Source organism: Lottia gigantea (assembly GCF_000327385.1).
Source record: "Lottia gigantea unplaced genomic scaffold LOTGIsca_19, whole genome shotgun sequence".
NCBI lineage: Eukaryota > Metazoa > Mollusca > Gastropoda > Lottiidae > Lottia > Lottia gigantea.
This window is the reverse complement of record NW_008708358.1, coordinates 1,370,706-1,398,386: the sequence shown is the minus strand read 5'-3', so window position 1 is coordinate 1,398,386 and position 27,681 is coordinate 1,370,706. Positions and strand designations below refer to the sequence as shown.

Below are 27,681 nucleotides of genomic sequence, written 5' to 3'. Positions count from 1 at the left end.
ACTTGCGGGGTTGTGGTGGACTGTTTATAGTTGCCGAGCTGGAAAACGTTTTAGATCGGAAAGCAATATCTCCGTCTTCTCTTGATCTATTTGTCAGAGGTGAATGATCACTTCCATTGTTGCCACCATCGTCCTTACAGCCATCATCAACAGACTGTCCTGAAGCATTTACTGCGCTGGCTGTAAAATTTACGTCCGTACTTGTATCTCCATCAACCTCTAAATCGTTACATTTCAAATCGATTGTAGGAGCGCCTTGAAACATACGCGTATCTGCTGAAAAAAAAACATCTAATGTTGCGTGATTCCCAATTTGTGGTAGTAATAATCCTTACTCTCTGGCTTAATGGACGGTAATCTACTCTTTCCCCTACCACACGAACGGTCGTGGTCTGCGATTTTTGTCAGCAATTTGAATCTTGAGTAAAATCTCGCCTGTGCCCGTGCTTTCACGACAAGATTATTACGTTCCTAACAGGATTTATAATAAAAACAAGTTTTAATTGTCTTCGATAGTTTTATCGTCTGCAAGAGAGACGTCATCATCCAATCAGATTCATTTTTCTTTCAATTGCATTTCTACACATGATTATCGACTTGGTGTAAACGACCGACTGGCTTAATGGACAATAATCGTCCTACTCTTTCCCTGACCATGACAAGGGTTACCTAAGGTTGTACCCATGTATGTTAAGTATTATCACGTGTTAGCCAATGCGTATATATGGCGGATCAACCTCATATTCCACAAAAAGTGATATAGGACATTTGGTTCGTATTCCACTTAAAAAGACATACCTACCTGCACTATTGAGAACACACAATTCGGCATCTGGTTTTCGGTTCTGCTCATAGTGGATTTCTGTATGACAAATTGCCTTGAGGACTTCCTGATTCCTGGAACCTGAGGGTTCCTCCTGATTAAACTGCCATAACAATATTAACTTAATTCTTTATTTATATGACAGTAATATAAGATAGGTCTCCTACGCCTATTTATGTATTTAGTCGAATAAACTCTGTTGGTAAAAGGGGAAACAACTGATAAGCGGATACAGACAACAGAAAAATACTACATCCATAGGAATCTCGTATACGAAACTGTCCATATGAGCAAGCTTCACATTCACAGTCCCTACTTGTGACCTAGGCCAGTGCTTCTATAAGAGAGTATAACGGATCTGCCAGTAGGCCTACACAGTATATGTGTTGTAAGAAGCGTCGGTCTAGGTAATAATGGTAATAATTGATAATGAATAATTCAGATTTCAACATATACCCCTTGTCAGGAAGCATAACATGGCAATTTTATTTGAGCCTTTCAAGGAGGGTAAATAGGGGGGTTGGGGTTGATTTGACTTGGGTTGATTGTACATTAAGGATGTAATGTTCTAACGGACCGTCACAATGTCTTACTTCGAAAATCAAGGCGTGTCCAAAACACCCCCCCCCCCCCCCATGCGACATACTTATGACCATGTCAAAACCCGTATTCGTAATAATTAATGTTTTTAATGATGTTTAGTCGACTCGTCAACATGTCAACTCGTCTACAGTTAGACGCTTGCTCGCTAACCTGAAGGTCCAGGGTTCAATCCCGGCATAGGTCGAGATGATACCTTCGAATTTTTCAACCCGGTTTCCCTCTGTCATTGATGCAGGTAAGAGGGGCTGACATGGAAAAAACGTCTATTCGTTCGAATGGGACAATAAACCGAGGCATCGTATGCTACAGGCTGTGCACGTTAAAGATCCCTCGACAATTGGAATTCGAAAAAGAACAGGCTAATGCCGCTGTCCTGGCAAAATTTCCCTCATTGTTCCTTGCATGGCGTTGTCCGTCTTCATTAGACCACATGGTACAAAAAAGTAGGACGTAAAACTCCATTCATTTCATTTCATTTTACAGTTAAGTCGTCAGCAAAGTGGGTTATCTCGTCTATAACCTTGGCTCTCATCCTTTAAATGAATTATCTTCTATGTATCCGTGTTTATTTTGTTATCTAAATTGAGGGAAAGTTTCGAACGTTAGAATTAGAGATAATATTTGTATACGAAAATAAAACAGGTGCGAATGTTCTGCCGCATGATGGCGCTGCTTTGCTTTGACGTCAAAATGTCAAATGTAATGGAACATGTAAGCTTATGGTAGAAATTCGTGTATTATTAATGTTTTAACTGTATATTTAGTGGTAGTGACCCAGTTTTAATGTTCTTATATGTGTACAACAGACGAGAGCTTGTGGAGTATTGTCCAAATGTTTGAAAATGGATGAAGAAAATACTCGAGTGCTGTTGATTAGTGCCAATGTGGGGTCAATATTTGAAGATGTGAGTATAGAAATATGACTATACATAGTGCCATTCTATTATACATTTTACTAAATTTCTGTTATGTTCCATCTACAAATATTAAAACAAAACCTGAAACATGTTGTCATTTTCATCTGTATGTTATTACCATTGAATGTGTTTTGTTATTCTTACTAATTACTTATACTTTTTGATACTTGGTACCAAACAGGAATTCTGCTCTTACTCTCAGTAATTGTAATCCACAACTAGCAAAATTTCTCTTAATTTACTTCTAAATAGCACTATGACCAAACTTTTACTTTTCTTATGCAAAAAAGGAAAGGTGCACCAATGTTTAGAACTGTGGAATTCATTCTATGAAATAAACAACCTGGCAGCACCATAGACTTTGTGAATAAGAATAGAGGTCAGAAGTTTCGTACGCAATTCTCATGCAACTGAATTGTGAGTTGTGATCAAATCTAGTGACTACTTGCATCATTCGCAACTGTACGCAACTGGTAATCGCTATAGTATGAGGCTACCTTTACACAAACTTCGTTTTAAATTAGGTAAATGCTAAGAATTGGTCTAAACCATAATCTTAGTCAGCTACACAATGGAGATGGCTAAGTCTCATGTCATCTTAACATGTGATTATTTATGATATTTTGATAATGTCATATTGAATTATTTTTGTAGCCTGAACAGATGTTCAAACCCTGGTTGAAGGAATTCACTCAGGTAAGTGTGAAATTATATTTCTGATCATGGTCAAAAAGTATACAGGCCGCTTATTCTCAAAACGAGCTAGGATGTCCTTAACTTTTAACTAGTATGTCCTAGGGTCTTAACCTATAACTCTGTTTCTAGGATGTCCTAGGGTCTTAACCTATAAATCTGTTTCTAGGATGTCCTAGGGTCTTAACCTATAACTCTGTTTCTAGGATGTCCTAGGGTCTTAACCTATAACTCTGTTCCAAGGATGTCCTACGACTAAGATCGTTTTCGAGAATATGTGGCCAGAATCCTACGGATTCTCAAAGACTTAACTTTTCTAGATGATATTAGTGTTTCAGTCATCTGACTGCATTAGTCACTAAAATAAATTTTAAACTCAGCTTTTTTTTCCTTATTTGATATTTCTTAAATTTAAATTTTAAGGGAGAGGCCCCAGTTTCAAACAATTTCATCTAAGATATAATCGGATTTTTAAAAAATGCAGTTCTCATAGAAAATGTTGAACAAGTGAGATCAAAATTAAATTTAAAACTAATAATCATTGCTGTAAATCATGTTTAGCTCTGTACACAATATTAACATCCTGAAGATCAGGGCTGTGAGATATTCTTTGATAAATGCATTAAAAAGCCTCGTACTAAATATTTTGACAATATAATTTCAGTGTATATCTAGACTAGAACCAGGCTTTATTGCCATCCATTGTCAGGAGGTAGGAGGGAAGAATTATGAAGCCTCTATGCAACATGTTAACCAATTTGTTAAGTAAGTTCTTTTTAGAGTTGGAAATAAGATAAATTTTTTTTAATAGATAATAATGAAAAGTTACATATAAGGCAATCGATTTAATGGAATCGGATCTAATCTGCCAATGAACAAGGCAATTACCTAAATTTTTACTTCTTTTAAAAGCAGTTACTAAACATGTAGTATCAATATTTAGGATTGATCTCAGGCACTTTATAATTAAAATTAGATTATAAGTAAAAAAACATTTTTAAGATAGTAATTTTTGAACTTTCAGGATCATATTGGGGTGTAATGAAATGGAGAAATATGACAGAGCTCGTGTATTTCTAGATGAGGATTATACAGCAGTTGATAAATTCACAGTAAGTTTTCTTTTGGTATTTAGACAAATTTTTTTTCTAGTTTTACGGATCCTACACCCTACACTTAAATCAGAAATAAAAATCAAAATCAACCCCACTGGACAAAAAACAAGAAAATATATTGGTCTGGTCTGAGTATAATATTGTCAAGCTGAGAAGAATGAACAATAAACTAAAACAAAACTTATATTGATTTATAAAACGATTTAATTGAAAATTTTCGAAACAATAAGATTGATAACTGATAGATAAGCGTGGTTTTCAATGGATGACGTTAGCGAGACAGGATAAAACCATTCAGAACACCTGATGCTACTGTATGAATGATTTGGTGAACTCAGCATCTGTTTCAGAGAATCCACATAGATAATAATGTTATTAGGTAGTATTATAAATAAGTAAAGTAATGAAGTCAAGGGTATAAAGATATAACATAAACAATACAGGTCTGACCAGAACAGATTTCTTTTTCTTATAATTCAATTATATCTCTTATTATAATCTCCTAAATATAGAGGTGTGCAACTATCTGTGTGATCAGAAATGATAAATGTTTAAAGAGATTGTAAAGAGATTTTCTAAATAAAGGGACACTGATATCATCAATTTGCACCATGCCAATTTTCGATCAGACATCTGTGGTTCCTACATTCCCACTAATACTGGTGGATGACGCTTATATTTTATGGAATTACAGGAACTACATATGGAAACAATTCACCCTGTGTACCAGGGATTACACTAGACTGACTTTGTGTTGTTGTTAATACATTAAATTAGTCCGAGACACTGAACTTTAATTGTCATCTTTTAAAATTCCACACACCCTGATTTAGAAAATATAATTGTTGTAGAATAGGTTTGGGATTCCCTTTAAAACGATCAGTGCTTCTTTAAAATCATTAACATTTCTTTTGTAAAGTAGAGTAAAGGTATTAAATGAAAAAACAGTTTCTGTTTCCAACATTCTTGGTTTCATGCCAGAAGTAGGTTTCATGTGAAACTCGAATAAAATTCCATATTTTTACTGCCTTAAGAAACATTAAAATATCTATTAACTGGTCACAAAGGATTGTGTTGTTTAATTCTATAATTTAATGACTGAGTAAAAGGTTATAGCTCAACAATATTACCTTGGTTGTATGACCTATACAGTGGTGGTTTCAGACTGACTAAATTTAGAGCAAACTGTTGAGATTATGATTCAAAATGCGGAAGTATATGAGCGCAAGCTTGCTATGTTGGGTCTGGGGAAAAATTTTTAAAAATCAAGTTGCATCAAGACCCATATTTTTGGAAAAAAAGTATGAAAATAGTATTTTGTATTTTCACAGAAATAAAGTGGGGTAATAACTGTTTTTTCCCATCTAAAAACCATCTTCACAATGGTCAAGGTATTACGTCTTCATCTTATACCTTGACTGCAATGACTCACTTTCTTGTTTCACAGAAGTTTGTGAATGCAACGAAAACAGGCAATCTGAGACCCTGACAAAATGACTGTAAAAAATAATTGTATACATGAAATCATGAGCCCTGAGCTGGCAAATAATCCAATCAAATGGCTGACCATGAAACAAAAAAGTGGGCCATTGTAGTCAAGGTATAAGATGAAGACCTATTATTTTGACCATTGTGAAGATGTTGCCCTTTACGGTTTAATAAAATGCAAAGAAGTATCAGATTTATTTGAAGGTGTTATTCTAGGTCTTCTTAAATAGCTTTAGTTTGACAAATACCACATGATTTTAATGAAATTTGAATGATATAATTACAGGCTCTGGGCAACTTATATTTTATACATGATTGTATAGAAGAAGTGTCAATATGGGATTTTATAGGTAAGTTCAATATCTTATGTTCTATTATTATAGGTAATATACCAGCCCTGCATTCAGTTGTTTTTTGACATTGTTCTGAATATTTTTTTCCCCTTGTCAGTGATGCAGGTCAGTTTTGCTGTCATGGAAGAAGCGCTTGTTTCATAAAATGATATTCTATTACAACAAGTATTCAGAGTCTTATTCCCATTTTCCAGCCTCTTCATTTCTGCTTTATTTTTTGTCCATTAACCTGCATCGTTGATTGGTTATATCTTTGATTACGTGTTTAATTACACAATTCAGTCTTTAAGAATAAAAAGAACAAATTGTACTTTTATAGAGCAAATTACCTTTCAATCTGTAATGCTCACTCACTGGATTAAACTATGTCATTAAAAGAAGCCAATTAAGTAAATTTCAATTGGCATTCCAAGATTGTTTAAATAATGCTGCCCTTTGTAAAAGGTTTTAAGGGTTTTTGAGGTTTATTTTAAGAAGATATATTTGTTTAACATGATCATATAAAATGTTGAATGTGACGTCAAACCAATAACAGATTTCAGTTTATTTAAAGGATTTACCTATTTCTATAGTTATAATGTATTCAAGTATTTTCTTTAAAGGGAATGTAAAGGGTTTATTTTGAATTACTTTTATCTATTGGTATATATGTTTGATACAGTTGCTATAATCACTATAATCACTTCAGACATCATGTCCACAAAGTCTTTGTTGAAGGTTTATTTGTTTTATTTTGCTGTAAGCGCCAATCTCAAAGACATTGGAAACCGTGGAATATCCCAATTTTGAAGCTCCAAATGCCCCTCGTAACATCTCGTAACGTCCTAGATGTATAATGTTGCTAATCAAATAACCTGATGAGTATTTTGTATCCAAAACTGTGAAGACTGCATGAGTTAAAACCCAAGAAAGCTTCTTAACAATATTGTCTCTTTAAAACCTATGAATAAGACCTGATATTGAAATGTCTATTTTTATTTACTTATACATACATCATTAAGTTTCCATTAATGGAGTCTAAAAAGATTGCATTAAATAGACTAGAAATAGGACACAAAGAATATCTTATACTTCTTCATAGTTATGAATTCTTCATCATATTTAATACACTTGTTGACCCTTATGGTTCATATGTGCATTGGGTATATGTAATTATTATCATTCCAATTGACCCAGCTTTTAGGATAAAACAGAATGTGGACCTGTTTATTTCCATTGATTACTGACATATATTCAGACTGTTTCTGCTGTGCTTCAATATTTTTAGCTGATTTGACGACAAAAGTTAATGTTCATTCTGCTATTAACAGTGGTATTTCTATATCACTCTACAATTGATGTATTGAACGCTATTTTAACAGTGGTATTTCTATATTGCTCTACAATTGATGTATTGAGCACTATTTTAACAGAGGTATTTCTATATCACTCTACAATTGATGTATTGAACGCTATTTTAACAGTGGTATTTCTATATTGCTCTACAATTGATGTATTGAGCACTATTTTAACAGAGGTATTTCTATATCACTCTACAATTGATGTATTGAACGCAATTTTAACAGTGTTATTCTATATCGCTCTACAATTGATGTATTGAACGCTATTTTAACAGTGGTATTTCTATATCGCTCTACAATTGATGTATTGAGCACTATTTTAACTGTGGTATTTCTATTTTGCTTTACAATTGATGTATTGAGCACTATTTTAACAGTGGTATTTCTATATTGCTCTACAATTGATGTATTGAGCACTATTTTAACTGTGGTATTTCTATATTGCTCTACAATTGATGTATTGAGCACTATTTTAACAGTGGTGTTTCTATATTGCTCTACAATTGATGTATTGAGCACTATTTTAACAGTGGTGTTTCTATATCGCTCTACAATTGATGTTATAAAATTGAAAATGTTTTGTTATTGTTTGTTATATACCGGTATAAATATTTTACATCAGTCATAAACCCTTGACCACTGTGTTATTCTTAAAGTTAATTCATTCAATGGCTATTTTGGTGTTTTTCTACCATTGTCCATGACTTCAAATTACCATAACATTGTCTGTATACATATAGACTAGAAAATTTACAAACTACATATTTCTATTTAAACACACATGTTTCACATTTTCATTCTGAAAAAAAGTTTCTATAGACTTTGGCTATTTATAATGTGTAATGTAAGTAATAGAATGTAAAATCTAGGTGCATATTGTGAAATAAATATTTCTTTGAATATGGTCTTGAAAACTGACTGGTCCTAATTATTTCTGACTCGTTAGAATAAAGTGGACAAATTATGTTTTTCATGATTAATTCAAAATTTTTATAGAGAGGGAAGGAAGGAGGGTGAGGGGAGAGGAGGATGGGTATTTGAAAATAACGTGCTAAAACTTATAACCTGAGGCTAGGCTTCACGAGAGTAATAACTTTTTCAGTCATGGAAAGCAATGCAGGACATGCTTGTTCTCTCTCAGAACACTTAATAACTGTGTGAGATTGTCAACTCACCATTACCCTCAGATATTCAGCTTCTTACATGTCATTGCAAGACCCACAGACGTCTGACTCAAACTTACATTGGTACAAATTGATGCTTTCAATGTTTCCGATTTGCATAAAAAGTTTAGAGGAACTCTTGACAATGAGTTTATTGAATTAATATTATTTTAACTCCCACTGATAATTTGATAAAATAAAATGATAAAACATCAATTGAAAGTTTTTGTTTGTTAAATTTTTAATGATTGCTACACTTTTTTATATTATCACTTTGTGAATTCATGTAGAAAACGAAAATTATACAAATTTCCATTTTTTTAAATTATTATTATATTGCTGTAAAATTGATTTTTTGAGAACTTCACAGTGAAAATATTTTGTTATTGTAAATTTTCATTTTATACTTTTTGAAAATTAAATTGTTATTTTCTGACTGTATTGATACAAAAGTAACAATGAGGTAAACAGTTATTTTACAAATGATTCACCTTAGGACTTGAATCAGGAACGTTGATTTGTCTGTATTTACCAGTTGTGGCTGAATGAGCTCAAAAGTGCCTGTTGTAAAGGATATCTTGTACCAGTATTGTGAAATATGTGTTATTACATATGGTGACTAACTTGAAAAAATAAGGCTGATTTTAATGATTTTACTTGTAATTAAAAGAAACACCTGTTGATAAGAAATCACATGTGTGGTCGAGTTCATTTCAAGCTGAAAGGTGTCAATAATATGACTGGCACACTATTTAAGTACTCTAAGCAGATTGTGACATGAGGTACCTGTGATCTAAAATGTAGAAGCTTGAGAGATTTGTTTGTGGTGCAGTGGCCCTGCTCCTGACAGAGTCCAAAACAAAAAAAGAACCAAATAACATTTAAAAATTGATCCAGATTTTGTGGATTTATTGTGCATTCTTAGCAAATTTGGTATCATTCATGAATTTAAACAAAGAATTTCTAGCAGTATAAGCTCAATGAAGCAATGGAACTATGCCAGACCATTTGTAGATACCAATTGATATATTATTTAAAATGCAGACCATACACCCCAACATTATTTTAACAGTACATCATTTCAGATTATTTTGTAGTGTAAAGAAGCAGACAAATATAATCTTTCTGTTAAGATAAACCAAGTTTTATTATTTCTGATAGAAGTTTTATTGATCTTGGCTGGTTATGTTCTATCATGCATATATTTACTGGAATTATATTGGAAATTTTACAACTTGGAGAATAACCTTAGACAATAGAGTGTCAAAGTTATAGTCTGGCTTTACTTAGACACACTTCTCCTGAACAACCAGTCCATGTTAACTACCGTTGTCACATGACCCTATGGTATTACAATTTGGAATTAGTACAGTAAGTATGGCCACCATTAAGCATTCGGTATCTTACAAAGTGCAATAGAAAATAAGAGCAAAAACTGAACAGTGGCTTTTGATGGGTATTTTGGATGAACCCTCTTTATGACTACCGGGTAAAGTAAGCATACAATTCCTAGAGCTGGGATAGGTTCATATGAAAATATATAAGCAAAACAGGTCTTAGGTTACCAAAAGAAAACTTATTAAATAGAATCTAACAGATTAGTTTCCCAGTTAGTTTGCCAATTAAACACTGTATGAAGACCATGTTTACAACATGAATTTATCTATATTTTCAGATTATAAGCTTATTCTAGTATCAATTAACTCTATCTAGTATAAGTAACATACCCAACAGGTGGCAGGTCTGTTTGATTTTACGATAATTGAATACAATTTAAATACCCACTCCAGTAGGTTATTTTATAACTTTTCAATTGATATGTAAACTCTCAAAAACTTACAATTACTGCTAAAAGATGATTAAATAAACATTCATATGACAATTATGAACATTTCTCTGTATAAAAGGCCTAGAGTATACAGAATATCTCGGTTTATTGCCATTTTGAATTGTAGCCAGTTTTCTATTCCTTTATCACTGATTTTAATGAGAGTTAGAATGGTATCTGCAATAGACAAAGCTCATAAGCTTAAGTCGATACCCTTTTATGCCTTAAACCAATTGCTCCAATATGTGACACTGATAACTGAGGCATCTCTTTTATTCCAACTTACAGTTGCAGTATGGACAAAGCGTCTTTAGAACTCTAAATTTGCATAATGAGGATATGGCCTTATGAGAATAGGGAATTTGCATAATTTCCATCATTGCATACTGTATGGCATTGACGGTCTTCATTTAATCTATCAGGAGCACAAAAGTAGTATGTTTAATGGATGTACATGTTATGCTCCCAAATTCTGTTATTATTTGGTACTCATGGCACCAATACTATCTATTTGTTAATAACTTCTACAAGACTTACGGAATATTTTGAAAGGAGCACCTGTTGATTCATAAGAAATTATATTAATTATCTTATCTTTTCTTAATTACTTGTATCACTAGCATCATCAATTATAATTATTTGATAATATGTATGTTGGTTTATAAACTGAGACTCTGCCAAGTTGATCTTATTTCTTGTCTAATTACACCTCATTATGTAATTGAATTTCATGCCAAGAATATAGAGGTAAATACACTTATACGCCCGAAGTGATTTGGAATGCATTGTGAAGTCAGCTCCTGAAATTGGACAAAAAACTTGGACCCAATTGCTTGAGGCTAAACAGAGGCTTCTGGTACTGTTTGCTCTGCAATTAAATTTCAATGAAAAAACAATGACTTTAAAGGGATATTGTCATCTAGATATTTGCTTGATAAAAATGATTAAGCTTGGTTGATATTGTTGGAAGTCAAGAAGGCTATCAGAAATCTCAAAATCCTATAGTAAATAGAATCTTAGATCTCCAAGTGTGATATATATATTTAATTCAATGCTGACCCAAGCTAAAATAAACTTCAGATACTATCCTTACTATATATTATCAACATGTAGTGTGGATGACATACATATACCTGGGTTTATAATGGCTTTTTTATGATACGAAGTCAGACAGAACATAAGTTTCAATTGACTGCATTTAAGGGTTACGTTTGATTGAACTAAGCCCTATTTTGTCAATGTTAATGTAGAGGTAAATGTATGTATGACTGTATATTTGATAGAGATAATACTGTTTTTAGTATGAACTAATAGGACCTATTGCAAAAACAGCCAAAATAACGAGAAGTGGAGCCAGGTTTATGTCCGAGGGGGGACGAAATATCTGAGATTGCCCTGAATTTCTAACCTAGTTATGAGATTTTTGCCCGAAAAACATGCTTTCGGGGCTGCTGAAAATAACAACTATTAAATAAAGAATAAGTATCTTCTATTCATCAGCAAATATAACAATACTGACATCTAAACACAGCAAACACAGCCTGGTAACAGGCAAATACAACAAAATATAACAAACAATTGCAGCTAAATACAATTCAATGAAATAACAAATACATCTAAACAAACAATTATGAACAACCATCAGGCTTAGTTTTGCTTTAGCTTTTAACTAAAGACGGCTAAAAGAATAGAAAAAATGCAGTTAAAATGACATGTAAATACAATTATATTGTTTTATCAGCAATCTAATACAACCAAATAAACAGGCAAATACACTTGAAGGAAGGCTTGCTAAAGACGTAAATACGGCGAAAAGAGTAGGAAAATTGAGTGAAAATGGCATGTAAATACAACCAAATAAGGATGCAATCAAATACAGTATAAACATACAATTTTGATTTCATTTAATGTCTGTTGATCAATGGTAATATTAGACAATGATTGGTTTGGTTGGTAGAAACTGATCTATACACTATTATTTGTTAATGGAAATTGTGGTGCTATTATTGATGAAAGATAGAATATATAAAGGTTGAGACTTGCTGACTCAATGCTTTTCTTTATTTTAATAAGCAGAAAACATGATAAAAAATGTAATTGATTTTTTTTCCTTTCATCGAAATTGATTAAACAAAAGCGAGAATTACAGAAAAAATTCCTTAGAAACTATTTATCATTTTATTAGAAATAATGATGCATTTGTATAATTTAAACAGCAATTAACAACACAATTTCTTATAAATTTCAATTGAAATCTACTTGATGTTTGGAGCTCCTCTCAAGAGTGTCTGTTTATAAAATAAATTTCTGGTTTCTTTAAAAAGCGAATATGTCACAATGGCTGTTTTGTTTTAATTGGATAATGGAAGCTCGCTGGAATCAGCAGCGATTCTACAGGGATGGGGCCAGAAAAGAGCCTAGCCTGCGGTTGCCCCCCACCCCCTTTTCAAATTTTTAATCATTTTACATTGTGAAAGAATAAAAATTTTGCGGCCCCTGATAGGCCCCCTACCCTGATGTTTCCTAGAAAAATCCACTGGCTTGAATGTCACAGAAAAATAATGGATTATCATAAAACAAATACAATATGATATAATAATCCATTCTTTCAATATTTAGATCATAAACAATACTAAGATAAACACCCATTTAGCCACTTGTGTTAATCGGGTGAAAATTTGGGTCATAGAAACTTACATTAACATACAAACAACGGTCAATAAGAATATAATAATTAGTAGGTGATATCAGACGTTAACATTTACTAACAACTACCTACTTACCTAGTCAGTAAAATCAGTTTGCTGGAAGCAGACGTTATCTTGTCATTTACCAGCCAACCAACATTGCTGTTACTTAGGGCTGCAATGATTCTTTAAGTTGTGATACAATACACTATATGATACTCACCCAACAATACGATTTATTGCGATTCATTTATTAGAGAAGGAAAGAGAAAAAATAGTAGAAATTGGTAATGTTTGTCACTATTAAGCACTTGAGAACCTTTAGAAGTGAGAAATTGTGAAAAAAAATCTTGATTTTTAAAGTTAGAAATGAATTTGTGCAAATTGTGATGTGAAAGTCTTACTTGGAAAATGAAGAAGAAAGAAAGAATTGCGGTTCATTGATTCATCGGTGAATCATTGCAGCCCTACTGTAACTTAGTTAGCTGGAAGTGGACATTAAACTGTCATCTACCAACCAATGAATGTGATAATCCTATAAAAACCTGCTTGATGTCAATCAATTTAAAACAGCTAGAATTTTCATACAATTTCTGCATGTTTTCATTTACTTCAGTTGCCATTTTTGAGCTCCAGTCAGACATGTCTGGTTAATACAGCTAAATAAAAACATGATGGTAATTGCTAAGACAGATCTATTATAAAGATGAAGTGATATATTTAATGAGGAGTTTCTATCTTGTCTACTCTTGTGATTATTATCATGTTATTTATAGTAACATATTGAGACTTAAAATTCCATCTGTTGACATAAATATCTGATATTTGTCTTTGATAATCACCTGCAGTTAATAAGAACAGGTAGAATTGTTAAAGAAATAGCAGTTATGACTGTTGATGCCATGATGAATCCTGGAAATATCTGCTTTTGAGAATATTAATGTCATTTAAATGAAAACAGTTTGAAAATACTCTGTATGCTTTTATCGAATTGAAGGCAAAATTGGTGCCAAAATTTGATTCTGAAAAGTGATGCAATAGTTGAAATTGACTTACTTCAGTTTGTAAGGCAAATATTACATGGTATTTGATGAATTGAAGAAGAACAGGATGCCAAATTTTTATTCTTAATAGTGATATAAGCTTTATCAGTTTGAAAAACAATATTTAAAAGACTATATCCCAACCCTTCCAGGTGGGATTCCAGTGCTTTCAAAATGAATGATTTGACTTTCTGGAACACCTGTTCCAAATCTTCTGAAAGTTCACCAACATTGAGTATCTAAGAAAAATGTTCTGTTATCTAATCAAGGTTGAAAATAAAATATCAGATCATCTTCTGTAGACTTTCACTTTCTGGAACACCTGTTGGCACTCTGCTTCTGAGTTAGTCAATTTGAATTTTCAGAAAGTTCACCAACATTTGGTATGAAGCTATTAAAATGGTGAATGTTCTGTTATCTATTCAGAATAGAGAGGGTCTATTACTTTCTGAAACACCTGTTGGCACTCTGCTTCTGAGTAAGTCAATTTGAATTTTCAGAAAGTTCATCACCATGTGGTATTATGCTATTGAGATGGTAAATGATCTGTTATCTGTTTAGGGTTGAAAGTAGAATCTTCTGTGGTCTATTACTTATACTTCACATTCAATTAGCATTGGTAGTCTCCACAATAGTTACTACCTACTAACCTAGTTTCCTCAATGAGCTTAAAACATAAAGAATGCCAGAAAGCAGAAAATATCTCATTTCTTAATGATGTTTCTGTATTTCTTCACTTCATAGTAAATTACCATTAGTATCCTACATACAAGTTACTAGTACTAACTTACAACTCACCTAGTTTTGTGAATGAGATGAAAATATAGAATGGTTGTCAGGAAACAGAAAATATCCCATTTCTTGTTGATATTTTATTCATTTCTTCACAAATTCCACTGCTTATTAAATTACCATAGTAACCTACTAACTGTCAACTCACCTGGTTTTCAGAATGATCATTTATTAAGATAAGATCAGCTTTTAGTTCTTAAATTGAGAAAGTTTATTAGAAAGTGGAAATTTGAGAAAGATAATCTAGTGATATACTTCTTTTACTATCAACTACAAAACCGCCATTGTTGTACACAAATTTACTATGAACCACAATCCTATCTATTACTTGACCATAAAGCATCTTGATTATTATCAGTGGGATGAATGCAACGATCTTGTCTGAGATAGAGAGATTCTCAAGACCTAAACAGACCTAACCTAATTCTAGTCTGTATTCCAGCAATCATCAGGCATTCATTATATTGTCATCACTTCTATTACCTACTGCATCTAACGAGTGTTTGATTAGTACATGTTAACCTTCTTTCTCCATGTTTGACTGAGTGACTGATCATACTAGCTCTAGAGTCTACTTGTACAGTTTGGAAGCTTTAACTAAACCTCGTCCTGTAAAACTGTAGCAAAAAATATTTTTTGTAAAAATGTATCTTTACATTTAGTATTAGCCCATTTGTTAAGTCCTTAAGGATATGAACCCTGAAAGATTATAACAAAATGGATGAAAATTGTGTGCCCCACACTAAATAGCATTGACCATCTTCAAGGAGGTCTACAGAATTTTTGTTAAGGGGGGTCAAACCTCGGCAGGGGCAACACAAAATTTTTGCCATCAGTTTTATAAAGATTAAAAGAGGCAGGGTAGTGTGAGGTTACTAGACTGCTATTAATATAGAATGTATGAACACTACCTATTATAATCTCTAGTGATAATAGATTCTTGCCACCTACTAACTATCAATAGCTAATCAACAGTGGTAAAGAATAAGGTTTCTGTGTCTAGCGAGCATTATTATCCATTAACCAAGTTAAAAATAGCATTATTATAGACCACATTTTGTCAGGAAAACGCTAAAAAACAGGCAGTCAGGTGTCAGCGTGATGGAGCAATGAAAATGGATGCTAAAACACTTTCACAACTTTCTGAGAAATAATTACTTTTCAACTGACAAAAGATAAAAGATGGTGAGAAGATGGGAGTTTTTTGTTTTCTCGTATTATATTGGTTGATTGAAGAGATCAATATAGAACTTGAGTAACTCAATATGAAGAGGTTGATTGAATTAGTAAACCTAATAAACAATATTAGCTCTGTGAGTGGCATTAGATAGTCTCACTGTTAAAACATTGTATCTATAGAGCTCAAACTAAAAACTGTTTGTGGGTCGAATTAAGGGCTGTAAGCTAAACATAACCTTCTAGTGACATCAGGTGTTCTTGATGGATCGTACTTGCCACAAGAATTGAGCCTCAGATCGAAAATAAGCTATGAAATTGGTATCAAATGATTAAGATAAGCTGAAGAATGACAAAGACAGGAAGGGGGGGGAGGGGGGGGGGGCAGATAATCTTTTGGATTACTAGCAATAAACAGTCCAGCTCAAATTTGGTTCAAGCTCAAAAATGTGTATTTTACTTCTGTGTGTTTGAACTAACGACAAAATGTGTATGTTTTTTTCATCTTTCTTAGATATACATCATATTATAATTCTCTAAATCAACATTAGGGTAATATCTTTTAGAAGTCAGACAAAAAGCTGAGATGGGCTTTATGAAATGTTAGAATATGATTAGGATAATTTTATCTATTGATTCTTAAATTCCTGATAGTATTTTCTGGCGCCAATCTCTGTAATCAAATAGCAGTTTTTAGATAAAAAAAGATGGTTGTAGAAGCCAAATAAAAGTGTCTTGAGGAAATGAAAGAAGACCTATAATGTGGATGATATTGAGGAAAATTAATGATAGATTAAGTATTCCGTGTCTACCATTTACATTTCAAAATCAACAGAGAGAAAATCAGTTGTAGACATGTTGATAAAGAGTGATACGGTCATATAAGAAGAAATATTAGATCAATGCAAATAAATACTGTATGTATACTCTGACAACATCAAATGTTTTTACTGTTAAAATAGTGCTCAATGACATTTTCAAAATCCCTGAAGACATGACATTTTAATGATGTAAAAAAACAGATCTCTGTTAGTCAAAAAATCTTACGATCAGTTTTTTGTGGCAGTTTGCAATTCATTCATTGATTATGTATAGTGTTTATCAAGATAATTGATAAAATATGATGTCCAACAAAGTAACAAAAATATTTGAGAAGAGAATTATAAAATATATTATGAATATTGACTATATAAGAAAGCCAGACTATTTTATATTTAGCTGGTATATAATTGATGTAAAATAGAATGTTATATTGATTATATATTATGTACTGTGGTTATAATATAACAGTTTTTATATCAATTATTATACTGTTTATATATCATAGAAATTACTTCATTAGGCATTTAAGAGATCTGTCCTGTAAACTTAATATCACATTTTCTTGATATTAGAAGCTGAAAAAATAAATAAAAGAACCAAACTATATGAATATACAATCTCTAGATTTATTAAACCAATTTCTAGTTGCAGATACAAAGAAGTATGGTAATTAAGTTTAGTAGTAATATTATCTGGAGCTTCTGTGCGCATTTTCATATAAACTCTTCTGCCCTTCCATCTAAGGCTTCACCCTGAAGAAGCAGGTTGGAACTATTGTCGAGTTGGCATTGATTGGACAAGATATGATAAACAAATCCCATGATGCTCTAGACTCGTATACAGAATTTGACTGTGCGGGATTTTGTGTAGCTATAAATTAACGTGACAAGCTTCAAGTTTATTTTTAATAAAATCTTATAATATATAAACAATTAACATTTATCTATCTCAAGCTGCTCAAAAATATTGAGTTAAGTATCTATCATCTTCACAATGACAAGCTATTACTAACTTTGTCTTACACCTTGACTGCAAAAGCAACTATTCTTGTGTCACATATGTGTGTAAATGCAAGGCTTTGATTGTATGCCAGAGAATACAGTCATTCAGAGCTCTCCAGAGAAAGCCTATGAACAATAAACATAAAGTTTACAGTCTTTTTGTCGAGGGCTCTGATTGGCTGTATTGGCTGGCGTACAATCCAATCAAATCGATGCATTCCATGATACAAGAAAGGTAACTTTCAGTCAAGGTATAAGATGAAGTTCATAAAAGCTTGATATTGTGAAGATGAGTATCTGTATGAATATTAAATATGATTTATTTTCACCATATGTTATTAGTTATTAATAATGATAAGGTATAACCACTGTGTTGACTTATCAACTTCAGTATTAACATATGTTTATTCCTTTATTTATTATACATCATGTACTATAGCTAGTTATGTTTTCTATGGTTTTTTTATTCCTCTTTTATGGAAGCCAGTAGTGGACATTTGTCATTTTGACTTCTTGCCTTTCATACAGTAAACATGAACAGTGATTCATGAAAACCAACAAGATGACTGGAGCACTACAATCATTTTAAGCTTTGGAGAATAAGGTCTCTGGATTTTCTAGAAGTATACTAAAATATGCAGCAGAAATCTGCAGAATTCTGAATTCCATATTTTTTTCTACTCAGATGTTTTTAAGATATTGTTTATAAAGTAGAAACTGCTGTTGTTTACTGTTGATGAAATGGAGTTTAATGTTCTACTTTTTGGCACTTGTTTGGAATAATGAGAACAGACAAGACCATGCAATGTAATGTTGGACTTAGAGTGAATAGTTATACTAGGCCATTAGATGTCTTGGCACCTGTAGCATGCTGCAAACAATATGTACTATGAATAGGGTACTAAAAGGTCCATTGAGAATGATGCACACAATGTTTTTTCAATGATTAATATATGTTTCCAGCTGTTGAACTTGTTATGGCCTATGTTTTTAATGTTAGAATGATATGGTTTATCATGATAAATAGATTTGACAAGATAAGTTTATATATATGTAGTACCACATGACCAACAGTTGTTCTGTGACCATTTCCTACTTGTTATAGTTTAGAAACATGTTGAAATGTAACTCAGAAACAATCTGGTGGTATCATTGTAATTTTCACCATTTCTTGACCGATGTTAAGATACTAGAAATCTGTAATTAATTAAAATATATTCAGAACAAGCTGGTTCTTCCTGTATGATTTAATCTGCTTTAATAGATAGTAAAATAGATAAACTGCTGGCCTGTTTTAAATGGTTTTCTCATATTTTTGTCAAGATCTTTTTAGGGTAACAATCCTGCTGGTGTTCAAGACTTTATTTCTGTTATACCTGTCACTGTTATCAACGCTAGACAGGTAAAATATCTGTCACCATTTCAATTTTCAATCAGACTTCTGTCAGAATTCTGCGATTCCACTAAAACTAAGCGTTTATTGACATCACTAATCACAATCAAAATTCATAAAATGCTTAGTTTTAGTGGAATCGCAGGAACCACAGACGTCTGATTGAAAATTGGAATGGCACAAATTGATGCTATCAGTGTGGCCCATAGACATAAAAACTTTAGAAAAAACTCTTTAAAGTTAAATTACAGTGATTGGCCTTTCAGTGGTAGAAAATGCTCATCTGTTGTTTTCTGAAATTTGTTCCAGGTCATTTGATTTGGTTTACAAAAATATCAACCCTTGATTATCAAATTGGTATCAGAGATATATCATTATATCATATTATGATGTCTGCATTCATTTGCCTAATAAGGTAGTGAATAATAGATTCAATAGAACTCAATTATTTCCTCATAAACCAATATATAAATGATTTATAAAATAACAGTATGACACAATATACACCCTGTCATGTGACTTGTATTATTCTGATGATGTTATGAAATATTCTATGAAATAACAGACAGTTATATGATAGCATTATACACCTAATTCATCTGAAGGCTAGATATTCTCTCTTACAGAATAATGTTTTATTCTCTTCATACTATTGAGAAAACATAAATTAATCTCTTACTTTTTGCTTTCAAAGCAGATTGTAGTTTTCTGCTTTATATGAAAGTTAACTAAATGAAAGTTCTTATATCTGTATGTTAGATCTTTTTCTAAAGCAATTATAGAAATCTAAACATTGTCTTTCCCAGCTGGAGGACCTGACAGAAAACTCGGCTCTACCTATGCATAAGACCACAAACAGTTTGAAACCCACAAAAAGAATGGGGTAGATATTGGTCAATTTGCCATATTGGATAATTCAAAAACGTATCTCGGTTTCCTTCTGTCTGTGATGCAGTCTGTATGGGCTGACATCGAAAAAATATCTAGTCTAGTATGGACGGGACAACTTAACTGAGGCCCAGTGTGCTACAGGCTGTGCATGATACCTCAACAGTTGGAAAAGAGCAGGCTAATACCACTTTCCCTCATTGTACACTGCATAGCGTTGCCAGTCTTCATTACATGCAGAAAGTATGATGTAAAACTCCATTAATTTGTAAAATGGAATAAATTATCAAATGCATGAGATAATCTAGACAGTATCACATGTATATATTTATCTGAGGCATTTAGTATATTGCTTTTCTGTCAATCAATATATTTCAGCCAGTCATGTTTATTGTTTGGTGATACTTGGGGCATTTGGGAGTAACCACACAATTACCCTGTCATCAGTAAACATTGATAGCTTTCTGTTGGTGCCAGAAGGTTATTTCTTACCACATTTTATCTACGTCAAGCTACTACCAACTGATTTACTTTGACTGCAATAGCCACCTTTTTTGTATCACAGAAGTTTGCAAATGTGATTTGATTGGTTTGTATGCTAGCAAATACTGCCAATCAGATCCCTTGACAGGAAGACTGACTGCATTTGGCTCAATTGTAATCGATTTGTCCCATGGGTCATTTCACTTTTTTTTAGTGAACTAGCATTAATCTAGCATTAATCTCACTGTATCAGTCTCCCTTCAAATATCTAAAAACAGTTAATTGGTATATTTATTTCACATATAGTTTGTGATAAACCCTGCCAATAATATATCAGACTAACTTCCTGTTGATATCAATGATTTCCATATCTCTAGAGTATTAAATATGATTAGACAACATCAGTACAGTTAGGTTAAATTAATATTAGACTAATTAATATAATTTCTAGTCTTTTTTAACATTATTTAGTAGTCATGATAAAAGGTATACTGTACAGTTGTCTAAATATTTGCTTTACCAGCTGATAGATCTTGAATTTAGCAATGTATAGTACTTTTCAAAATTAGTTTCTGACTTGCGGCCCCTGTTTAGTCTGAGGTCACTTTAAGGGCGTTGTCAACTTTCCGGTCTTCAGTCATTAGCAAAAACTTCTTGTTAAAATCTATCAGCTGGTATACAGTAGTAAATGTTTAGGTGACTAATACCTTTGAAAATTGAGGGAACTCTTCAGGCTATGTATGGCTTCTCATTAGATTTCTGTGCCTTAAATTCATGTTTAAATTAAAACATTGTTTATTTTGTATATTTCAGATTGTAAATTTGTTCCTGTTTATGGTAGAGAGGTAGGTATTCTTTTCATTCCTTGTCACCTTCACATTTAACATTGAACAAACTAAAAATCATCATGAAGCTGGTGGACATTATACTGTTTGAGAAAGGGGACTATAACTCAGGTTGCCCTTACTTTTGACTAAGGGGCAATTCAAAGTGTCTAATGCACAGATGGCCTTTACTTTTGATTCAGGCACTAATGTTCATGGAGGTTTTCAGCAGACATTAATATTGACTTGACCCAACCTCAAGGTTGGTCTTAGACCAAATCATATTGGACAAGAGATCAGGAGATATTTCCCCGAACAGACATCAATAAATAATATCCATTAGTGTAAACCATATTGATTCTATCACAGCTTAGATTGATTTCCTTCTAACAGGTCGGGCAATATCAGTCATCATTGAATCTAATACATTGAGATATTATAAAGACCTGTAAACTGAGTGATTATTCTATTGGGAGTAGGATTAGAAATTGAAAGTTTGAATAAATGGAATTTAAGTTAAAAAGATCATCTCTTTTCTATATGCAGGCAATGGTGTTTCCACAGCAACAAACTTTCAAGTCTGTTGTCATTTTACATAGGGAATTAAAAGCCTTTGAGCTCCTCTTAGTAATTCATTGGTCCCTTCTTGGGCCAAATTTAATAATTCTTAGAAAACACCACTTTGTGCAAAATATGGTTTAGTAATGATGCCAAATTTTGGGCAGAAACCATCTCAACGCTTGCTCATTCTTTTTCGATCACAAACAACACAAGGTTGCTCTGAAAAGAAGGTATGTTATCTACCAGACAAAATTGTAGTTCTGACATGGAACGAGTGCATTTGGAACAAAGAACCTTCCTTTCTTGATTGAAGAGAACGTGAAATTGAGGAGAAATGGAATAGGCAAATTTGTATCATTGTCCTGAAAAAATATCCGTCATTGCACACTTCATGTAATTGCCCACTTTCATATTCTAGGAACGGCACAAATTCAGGATACTAAAAACAAACTTTGGTCTTTCACAATACTGATAAATAACACTGTGTTTTTTGACCTCATTAAGACATATATATATGCAGAAATTGAAAGGATGTCAAAAGTAAAAAATAAAACAATGACAAGTCTTCAATCATCATAAAACATAGACTAAACAATCCATCATAAATATATAATGTACCCACGCTGGGTGACCTCGGTGACCTTTACTACCTGACATTTGACCTATTTCATCATTAAACCTTGACCTGTTTCAACAGTTGTAGGCGCGGGGTTAGAATAATATTTAGTCAAACTTGGGAGTGTTATTGTTTTTAATAATTGAAATATTAAATTAGAATTACACAATATCAAAATATAACTCTTCTCAACTTCTATCTATCTATCTATCTATCTATCTATCTATCTATCTATCTATCTATCTATCTATCTATCTATCTATCTATCTATCTATCTATCTATCTATCTATCTATCTATCTATCTATCTATCTATCTATCTATCTATCTATCCCTTCTTATCTAACCTATCCTATCTATCCTTCCTATCTATCCTTCCTATCTATCCATCTATCTATTCAGGAGATATTTAGATAGATTTATATATATCTTAGTTTTTGTTTCTAATGAAAAACTGGACTATTTTACAGGTACTATCTGGTAATATAGAGAATATTCCTATCAAAGAAAAAGCCAAATTTCCCCAGCATTTCTTCCCTGAGGTTGGTATAATGTTATTTAATTTTATTATCGGGTTTTGTGGAATAATTGTCATCAAGCCAGTTATTTAAATGATAAGACATGGAAAAGGTCTTTAAATCTGACACAGACAAAGAGTTTGAATCTTAGATCAATATAATCTTAATAGATTAAATGAAAACTGAAAAAATACCGTACAATTTCAACTTAATGTTTCCCTCAAGAGATTTAGAGTTTTAGATATTGGCAATTTAAATGAAATACTGTATTATCTAATGTGATATGTAAGTCTAACAATTTAAAAAAAAGGAAATTCTCAAATGGCATATTTTCTTAATAAAAGATATTAATTTAATAAATATCACTCAAGTAGTTGTAGTGTTTGAGATATGTCTATCATATACAATAACAAATTATTTTCTCTGTCAAAATAGTGCTAAATCAATTGTAGAGCAATATAGAAATACCACTGTTAAAATAGTGCTCAATATATCAATTATAGAGCTATATAGAAATACCACTGTTAAAATAGTGCTCAATACATCAATTGTAGAGCTATATAAAAATACCACTGTTAAAATAGATCACAATAAATCAATTGTAGACCTATATAGAAATACCACTGTTAAAATAAAGCTCAATACATCAATTATAGAGCATTATAGAAATACCACTGTTAAAATAGTGCTCAATACATCGATTGTAGACCTATATAGAAATACCACTGTTAAAATAGTGCTCAATAAATCAATTGTAGAGCAATATAGAAATACCACTGTTAAAATAGTGCTCAATATATCAATTGTAGAGCAATATAGAAATACTACTGTTAAAATAGTGCTCAATATATCAATTGTAGAGCAATATAGAAATACCACTGTTAAAATAGTGCTCAATATATCAATTGTAGAGTAATATAGAAATACCACTGTTAAAATAGTGCTCAATACATTCATTGTAGAGTGATATAGAAATACCACTGTTAAAATAGTGTTCAATACATCAATTGTAGAGCAATATAGAAATACCACTGTTAAAACAGTTCTCAATACATCAATTGTAGAGCAATATAGAAATGCCACTGTTAAAATAGTGCTCAATACATCAATTGTAGAGTGATATAGAAATACCACTGTTAAAATAGTGCTCAATATATCAATTGTAGAGCAATATAGAAATACCACTGTTAAAATAGTGCTCAATATATCAATTGTAGAGCAATATAGAAATACCACTGTTAAAATAGTGCTCAATACATCAATTGTAAAGCAATATAGAAATACCACTGTTAAAATAGTGCTCAATACATCAATTGTAAAGCAATATAGAAATACCACTGTTGAAATAGTGTTCAATATATCAATTGAGTGGTGATATAGAAAATTGCACAGCGTAAAACTCAGAGTAACAACATGTTTCAGGTTCTGTTTAAATATGTCTATTATGTCTTACATATTCATTTATCAACTTTAAACTCTGAGTAAAAACATGATATTATTAAATCATAAATATTTATTTATCTATTGCAATCTAATGGGTTGGTATATCAGAGTTTGAAATCTGTCAATCACATGTCGTTATTTACCAGAGTGAGTTTATTGAAGCTATTTTAGGATCCACTATTATTTAGTAATAATATTAACTTTCTGTCATTTCAAATTTAGTTTTGACATGCATGATATATAGGTTATTGATGTAATATGTATTGTAATTAGATATCATTTAAATCAAATAAATCACTTAACTCAAGAGAGCATTAAGAAAGGCGGGGCTCACATTGATGTAGCAAATGACAGAGTTTGTGAACAACTGGATTTTCAAGTGCTTATAACTTGCAACATCTAAACTAACTAATTGAAAAATCTCCATCAAGTTAATATTTAGTATATATTAGATTTAGTCTTTGAGTTGGCAGCAAAATTCAGGTTGTATAATTAATATGAAATGGTTAATATCAAAGTAGCAAATTCCCTCCCCTGACCTTGTGATTCTACTTTCAGTTTAAATGGTCAAGGAAAGGTTTTTTACGGACAAGATGGAGTGTAAATAATTGGTAAATATCTCAGTTGTTTATATACTATAAAAATTTAGTAGACCTGTAAGAATGGTATCAGATATTCTGAAAGAGTGAGCATATGTACTCTACCACAGAACACCCACTACTGTGATAATTGTGTAGCTCATATTCAAAAAAGATTTCTGAAAGATAAAAACCGAAATAATGTTATCAACAATAGTTATGTACAATAGTTTACTCGAAGACCTCATTTCTTTGTAGATGATGAATTTTTGCTTGATTGCATGATTTTTGTGAAAATATATGATATGTATCATATTTCAGTGTGTTTGATTTGATCAATATTCATCTGTTTCATGATGCTTCTAACATCCTAGCTATGGAATCTGTAAGTTTTTATTATCTTGTTATGTTATTATCATATAGTTCACTTTGAATTGTTTCAAACTGATTTCCACGATACTAACTTGACCAACCCATTAAAGAGTTGTCTTGTTCATGAAGAGAGTTCTTGTCATGCCTTGTTGTAAGCTGAAAAAGTCATCTGTATTGTCAATTGTCAAGTCGTAGCTGGTCTCAGCGTACTACAATTTTCAGAAGTCTTAAACGATTGCAAGCTTTGCCAAATGATTTATGAATATTTTCATACCAATATTAGTCCTGTATTAACATATTATGTATGTTATATGTAGAGATATATTAATTAGTGTATTAATGATTGTCTATTTCAGAGTCCTTCATTATACAGTATGAACCGGCAGCAAGCATTATTTCATACCTTACAGAGGTACATAGCCCTTCTTGTTTAATAAAATCAATATCCCATTGAACTGAATCTTATATACTGAGAAATATACTTCAATTTATATCACTTAGGCAGTGACACAACATTATACTCTTTTGATTCAAACATGAACTCAGATGCCTGTTTGTATCTCAAGTTATAAGTTTATCTTTTGTTTGAAAGCTTTTAGGTTTTTCTTTTTTGCAATAAACTTTGTTTCTTCTATTTCAGATTTGAGAATGATAATTATGAATCAGTGCCATTTTTTATGTTTGGTGATTTTAATTTCAGATTAGATACAAACCAATTAGTTAAGGTATGATGTATTTTATTACAAGGTCTGTCTATATACTAAAATTTTTAATCTATGGCCTTTTCTGCTAATTTTCATCATTTCACCTTCGTTTTTTGATAATACCACGTAGTATAGAGTTTAATCAGGACATTCTGTTAAGCTGAATTAATATTCATACATATTCATTGTAACAAATAATATTTTCACTAATAGCATATAAAAGTAATTGAACAAACAAATATGAAGTTTAACTATATTACTATTTGTGTATAAAACCATCAATCTAGCTTTAAAAACTTGTTTTGGTTTACAGGCAATCACCAGTAAAACAGAATCTAAAGAAACTCGAGGTAAAAAAGAACAGATAAATAAAATAGTATTTACAGAACAGGGCAATGAAAAGGTGAGCTTTATCTTTAACAGAAGTGAGATATAAATATTTCTTCCAAGGCAAACTTTTTACATTCATATGTATGATATATAACAGTTTCACTTTATTTTCTAATTGAGTTTCTAAGTTTGTATTTCAAACGTGGCTACAAATTGTTACACTAAAAATTCGGCAAGAGATATATATATTTTAGTTCTCATCATACTGGCAACAATCATCAGTTAAAAGTAGTAAAAGTAGAAATTGTTTGTTGCAGTGTTTTGTGCAGAATATTTTTTAAATATGCGCATAAATTATCAATGTCATTTGATTGACATGTCATTTTTTGTTGATTATACTTCTATTATGAACTAAGAAGAATGGTTTATGTTACAGGTTGTATTAACATTAGAAACTAAAGGTTTTGATTATCATGATAAACATTCAGATCTGTTTTTTAATTCTAATAAATGGGTAGGTACTATTCTTGGTATTTTATATTTTATCCAAGCACAAACAGATTAAATATCCAATGAGTTTGAAGGAATTATGATATTAGATTCTGGGTGTCTCTCAGAGTAAAGTATACATGCCAATTATATCATGAAAATAAGACCAAACAATATAAAGTAAGGTATATATTAGCTGGTGGTCAAATACTGATTTCTCATCATAGATTTGGAGATAATGATAAGTATTTATTTTTTCATGTGTTTTAGTTGCACCAGTTTGATAAAGAATTATTAGCATTTCATGATAAATTAGAAGAATTTGAAGTAAACTTCCCACCAAGGTAAGAAATTTTAACAATTTGTCTGGTTATTTGTTAGCTAATGCCATGTCTTAGTGAAAATATCCATCATCATATCAAACACAATAATGTGCATAAAAAGAAGGGTCATTTTTTAATTTGTTGGCCTTTTTACAGTTACCCATTTAGTGAAGATGTAAATGATGGTAAAACTTACATGAAAACAAGATGTCCGTCGTGGTGTGACAGAGTTTTATTTAATACCAGTGCCAAAGACATAATAGTCCAAGTGAGTAGGCCTTCAAATTATAATAAATACGCTTATGTTATTGTTTAG

At 31.8% G+C, this 27,681-nt stretch overlaps 1 protein-coding gene across 1 annotated transcript; it reads left to right on the top strand.

The window, feature by feature from the left end:
* Positions 1–2,268: 2,268 nt before the first annotated feature.
* Positions 2,269–27,681, top strand: LOTGIDRAFT_114260 (hypothetical protein; the record flags this gene model as incomplete). Its single annotated transcript, XM_009052746.1, has 15 exons — positions 2,269–2,331; positions 2,998–3,039; positions 3,701–3,801; positions 4,061–4,148; positions 5,926–5,989; positions 21,422–21,453; positions 23,079–23,150; positions 25,128–25,180; positions 25,469–25,532; positions 25,876–25,931; positions 26,160–26,244; positions 26,537–26,626; positions 26,990–27,067; positions 27,313–27,386; positions 27,522–27,681. 15 exons carry the CDS (start codon positions 2,269–2,271, stop codon positions 27,679–27,681), a joined length of 1,122 nt encoding a protein of 373 aa, XP_009050994.1.